The sequence below is a fragment of the Enhydra lutris genome, unplaced genomic scaffold (genome assembly GCF_002288905.1).
Source record: "Enhydra lutris kenyoni isolate GAN:26980312 unplaced genomic scaffold, ASM228890v2 scaffoldscaffold6, whole genome shotgun sequence".
Lineage (NCBI taxonomy): Eukaryota > Metazoa > Chordata > Mammalia > Carnivora > Mustelidae > Enhydra > Enhydra lutris.
Genome location: NW_019154090.1, coordinates 11,686,863 through 11,692,862, shown reverse-complemented (window position 1 = coordinate 11,692,862; position 6,000 = coordinate 11,686,863). Strand labels below are relative to the sequence as shown.

The window sequence follows — 6,000 nt, the reverse complement described above, 5'->3', positions numbered from 1 at the left end:
GCTCAACCCGATGTTTCTGAACCGAGGAATGGCCAACACCAGCATCCTGTGGGACCCCACTCAGGCAGGCCAATGCCAGGTCGTCAAAAGGGGACAGGAAGACCAACACCAAGAAATACGCCAGAACCGTTCACAACGCACACGAGTACTTATTGCTTTTGTCTGTACTAGCCGCGATGACGGCTGCAGGAAGGAGAGCTGAGTTGGAGCACAGACAGGGAGACCGAAAACACACCAACAGCTGGTTGACAAGAAAGAGGACAGAGTAAACACCCAGTGCCCACCGTCCACTGTATTCTTCGGAGATGTGCCTGCTTCTGGTACACGTGACTCTGCGGGAGGCCCCACTCGAGGGGTCAGTACCCTTCCTTGCAAGGGGACTAACGGGAAGCGTCAGAGGGGCAGGGGAGGAGGCCACAGACTTTGACACAGCAGACAGCAGGACCAGCACAACACCCCCCCCACCCCAACCCCGTGGCTGGACACGGGCATGTACCAACAACCCAGCTATAGTCCCAGAAAGTGGCCCATGGGAAATAGTGCTTGTTTTAAAGTGCAAGACGTCGACACTGTCCCTGGTAAAACCTATTTTTGAAAAACATAAAGTGCTTTTTATTTTAACTTTTTTTTTTTTTAAACTTGAATACCACAGGAAACAAAAAGGAATTTCTATTATAGTAGATGCTTTCCCTGCTGCCGCAGGAAGTATTCAAAAGTCTGAATTGGGCATTTCAATTGGGGATTTTGTTTTTTTCCTTTCATTTTTGCAGGTTAAAAAAAAAAATCAGATTTCATTCTGTTCTTCAGTAACATACAGTCTCTTTGAATAAGCTATTTCTTTTGCATATTTGACACTTGCATATCTTTTGAGTCTATACTAGTGATGCACAGAAAGTGTTTTCCTTATGACAACCCTACAGCACAGCTCACAGTTCATACTGCCGGCTGAGTGCCTGCCGTCTGAACCCTTCCCGGATTGCCAGGGGGCAATTAGAATCAAGGACAAGTGGTGCAACTCACCCTGACGAAATCTCAGAATAAAATCTCAGGTACTATGGAACACTGAAGTCAATGAAGACATTTGAGTAAGGGTTTCGCGCTGGGATCGTGGCTGATGGTGTGGAAATTTCCCCATGACACGAGTATCCTCTGTAGCCTTCTTAACAGCGGGATCCATCCAGGAGGTGATGGACAGGAGTTCCTAGAGGTGGCCAGGGAACATCCAAAACCAAATTGGTCAGCCCAGCTGCTTGTTCCGGCGTCCTTCTCCAGCTGAAGCCGGGAGGGCTGGAGAGGCTGCGCGCCCCCCTCCCCCCGAGGCTGTGATGGACGCCATGACAGACAAGTGAGGAGTAGGTGGCCTTCGTTAGGTCCAGCATGTGGTAGTGGTGGCTGTGAGTTCTGCCCACGTCATCTCCCAAAGAGGGCAGTGAACTTGGTACAAAGAGATGCCACATCCTGTGGCTTGGCCGACTGCATTCTGTCGTACCTGTCGTGGCTCTCTAGGACCTAGGGAGCCTCCCCTAGAGTTTTGCTTCTGTCTGGAGGCTCTGCAGAGCCTTTCTGAGTTCGTGCGGAAAGGCTCTGCGGCAGGGAAGCTGGACGGCACGCCTCTCGGGTCTCGCCACGAGTCTCTGTTGCGGGGAGGCAGCTCAGATGCTCTGATCCCGTGTGCTCGCGTGGGCTCCTCCTCCCGGCAACACGCGGACGTCGGGGGAGATGTGGTTCTCGAGTTTGCACTTTTCCTGGCCACTGGGGCCTTTTCCAGTCAATGCTTCTGTTGAGTAAATGCAGTTCTGCCTTAAGAACTTAGGGGAGGTGGGTAAGGGGGAGCTTTCGAAGTGGTTCTTCTCTGATCTTGTCCCGACACTGAACTTGGGACTGGTGCTCGCCTGGACGCTCTTGGGAGGGCTGGAATCTACACTGTAGAGCACCTGCCCCTCGTCATCTGTGTCCGCATCGATGTACTGGTGGACACCTGCTTCAAAGTTGAATGCTATTGCTGTGTGTTTCTCAGGTGATCGGGGGGGCGTCCTAGCACTTGCTGTGGTGTAGACGGAGGACTCCGGACTCAGTACAGGCCTGTCCAAGAGTGTGGCACATTCCAGTCCGGCGACAGCAGCGGCAGCGCCCCCCCGGTTCCTAAGAGGGTCATGGTACATCCCCAGAACGGGGACTAGTGGACTGGGGTCCCCCTCCATGAAGTTGACTTTAAGTGCTCGGAGCTTCAGGGGGTTGTTCGTCTTCAGAGAACTCTTGGGGCTCTCAATGAAGAAGGTAGAGCGATGGCTGGCATCAGGGGTGGGGTTGGCCTCCACAAATCTACCACCACTGGCAGCCAGAGCTCCCCGCCAGCCCACCTCTGGGGCCATATTGCCCCCAGTCTTGCTGGGAAGTGAGGCCAGAGGGCTGTGGGAGAATCTGGTGGCTTCCGGGAAGTCTGTGGCACAGCTAATGAAGCTATCAATGCTCGACATGCTTCGCATGTCGATGACCCCTTCTGTACGTGTGGGCAGAGGGGCTACAGGGCTGGGGATACTCTCCATTTCAAGTTCTTCCTTTGGTTTGCTCTGCGTTGTTGACTCCTTCGTATTGAGGATGGGTTGAGATTGGGTCTTGGCCATCTTATTGTACATGTCTTCCAACTGCTGGACGTTCAGGTGCTGAGGACTAGAAGATGATCTGGCCTTCTCAGGGGATCCCTGCTCCTTGGTTTCAAAAGACTTACTTGAGCTAGTTTCAGACAGTGTCCTCTTTGTCCATTTCCATTTGTTGGGAGACAAGTGATTATCTTGCACTTTGTCTTTCTTACCCATATTGTCTCCATTTTTCTCAACCACAATGTCCATCATCTCGATGCTCCGGGCAAAAGCATCTTTCATGTTCATGGAGACGATGCTGCCATTCCTCTTGGCTCTCTCCAGAGCCTCTCTCCGCTTGATCGCTTTCTCCTGCCTCTTCTGCTCCTTATAGAACTCAGAGAAGTTATTGACAATGATGGGGATGGGAAGAGCAATCACCAGGACCCCTGCAATGCAGCAGAGCCCCCCAACAATCTTCCCCAGGAGAGTCTTGGGGTAGATGTCTCCATACCCAACGGTCGTCATGGTGATGGTGGCCCACCAGAAGGAGGCTGGGATGCTTTTGAACTTGGTGTCATCCTCATCCTTCTCAGCAAAGAAGACAAGGCTGGAGAAAATCATGATGCCCATGGCGAGGAAGAGGATGAGTAAGCCCAGCTCATTGTAGCTCCTCCGCAGGGTGAAGCCCAAGGACTGGAGCCCCGTGGAGTGGCGTGCGAGCTTAAGGATACGGAGGATACGCATGATGCGGAAGATCTGGACCACGCGGCGGACGTTCTGGAACTGCAGCACACTCTTGTTGGATTCGGTGAGGAAGATGGTGACATAGTACGGCAAGATGGCCAACAAGTCAATGGCATTGAGCGGGCCCTTGAAGAACTTCCATTTCTTAGGGGAGGAGAGGAACCGCAGCAGGTACTCCATGGTGAACCACGCAATGCACACGGCCTCCACGTGGGCCAGCTGGGGGTTGTCTGTGGTCTGGCCGAACTCGTCGAGGCTCTGCAGCTCAGGCAGCGTGTTAAGTGACAGGGCAATGGTGGAGAGGACGATGAACATGATGGAAATTATGGCAAGGATCTGCAAGGAGAACAGAGTGGAATTTTGTTACCAACTGCCAGAAGGATGACCATCTCAACACCCTGCATCTGCAGTTGCTCTCAACATGCCCGGATGTCTGAGCAAAAAGATCCCTTATTCAAATCCATTTATTCCAGATGTACAAACCAAGGCCCAGAGACGGCAATAATCTAAAGCTAATTATTCCAGCCCAGGGGGCGGGATCACCAGTGAGGATGCAGGAGATCTGAAAGAGGGTGTAGGGTTGGCAATTGAGAGCTTGGGCTCTGGTGTCAGGCTGTTTTGGGTTCGAATCCCAGCTCTGCCACTTCCTTACCCTGGGCCAGTTGTTTACTTTAAGCCTCATTTTCCTCTCTGCAAAATGGGATGGTAAATAATGTCTACCTCGGAGAGCTGCTGCGAGGCGTAAACGCGCTCACACGGGCAAGGCATCAGGACAGCTTCCAGCCGCGCGCAAAGTGTCTGATACATGCCAGCTGTCCTCACAGGGGAGGTCTCTCAGCCCACAGCACCCCATCAGCCTATCCCACCCAGCCTCCGAGGGGTCCAGCTGGTTTTCGCTTCCTGCCCTGTCCCGAAATGGCCAGCTCTATCCCCTCAGCCAGTGCCCTCGTGGCCGGGGTAAGTATGAAAGGCTTCCGTTTTCTGCAGTGAATCCCCGCTCACCACACTGGGTCGTCAAGCCTGCGTTTTCACCCCAACCCCTCTCTTCGGGCCTCTCCTGACACAGGTTCCCAAATGTCACACTTCTCTGGCCACACGCTATTGGTCAATCCTGCACAGCTGTGTCTCTTTTTCTCTGTTCAGTGAAGGCCAGGCCATCTTTTAAAACCCAGCCCACGCGGCGCCTCCCTGCAGAGGTCATCCTTGGCGGGGCTGGCTGCTCCCTCCTTCGGGCTCCCTCGTCATTCTGTGGGTACTTTTAGACACGTCCCATTACAGAGGGGGCTCTGTGTGTGTGTGTTTATCACTGCCCAGAATCTATGAGCTTTTGGGGACAGGGATGGGTTCTGAGCCTTATCTCTGCACCCCCAACACCTAACCCGGGGCAGGGGCTCCCAAAGTGTTTGTTCACTGTTGCTCAAGTTCACAGAGCAACAAGTGGAAGGGATAGGACCAGAAATCAGTTTTAAAATATTTGGCTACTTTTTATTGATCATGTACTATTGGTGAGGCACTTTGCTAGGCAGTAGGGATGCCATTAGCAGCAGGAAAGCTCTGGTGTCTTTCTCGGCCAGCTCAGATGATGAAAGTGGGTGTCACGTGGTTCCCCAACCTCAGCTGCTCTACCAACTTCCCAGGTTTGTTCGTTTTGTTTTTTTTGCTATGCTTGTATCCAACGTATCCTCTGTCTTTTAAACAAAAGCTTTTGGGTTTTAATTCTCCATGTTCACTTATTGCAAAAGTAAAATTCCGTAACCACTTTATAAAAAGAAATATCTGATACATACAAAAGTAGATCAAATTTATGTACATTTACAAACCATAATCAAGTGAACACTTGTGAACCTATGACCCAGGTGAAGAAACAGTATGTGACAGTAATGCTGACATCACCCTTCTTCACCTTGGGGGGAACCACAATTTCTTCTCATCCCTCTTCATTTCTGGAGAGTTTCTAATAGAGAGATCTATGTCCCTAACAAACTGCTATTTTGTTTCGCTCAGGACCAACATCCTATTGTATGTGTTCTTTTGTTGCTTGTACTACTCTTCCCTCAGTAGCAAAACAACACACACTGCTCACCTTTTCTGTTCTATTTTAGCCTTGTCCGAAGAAACGACATTAGCAAAGATGCTGGTTTTGTGTGCTAGGGAAAGGTGTGTTAAATCTTCATTAAAATAAATACATGTTTATTGGAATAAAGCATTCCGGCGGCATACTTTGGGAACTCCTGCACTGAGTTAGGAGTGTGGGTTCTTGAGGTAGAATCCAACTCTGTCATTTACTGGCCAGGTGGCCTTGGCATTGAAACTTTCCTTGCCTCAGTTTCCCTACTTCTGAAATGGCGGATATTCCAGTCATTCATAATTGGGGATGATTTGTCAAAATTTGACAAATGCCACAGGAATTTTTGGTATCAAAAATTTGATAACCAAATTTTATTTGGTTAAAATAAACCAAGAGCGGGTCGCCTGGGTGGCTCAGTGGGTTAAAGCCTCTGCCTTCGGCTCAGGTCATGATCCCAGGGTCCTGGGATTGAGCCCTGCATAGGGCTCTCTGCTCAGCAGGGAGCCTGCTTCCCCCTCTCTCTCTGCCTGCCTCCCTACCTACTTGTGATCTGTCAAATAAATAAGTAAAATCTTAAAAAAAAAACAACAACCACCACAACCAATA

General features: G+C 50.7%; 1 protein-coding gene across 1 annotated transcript in view; it reads right to left on the bottom strand.

Moving 5' to 3' along the window:
* Positions 1–1,020: 1,020 nt before the first annotated feature.
* Positions 1,021–6,000, bottom strand: part of LOC111141780 (potassium voltage-gated channel subfamily B member 1) — a 91,140-nt gene continuing 86,160 nt past the window's right edge. The window contains exon 2 of the mRNA XM_022494588.1: positions 1,021–3,662. Within this exon, the coding sequence (XP_022350296.1) occupies positions 1,653–3,662 (2,010 nt within the window). The 3' untranslated portion in view covers positions 1,021–1,652. The remainder of the gene's footprint in view (positions 3,663–6,000) is intronic.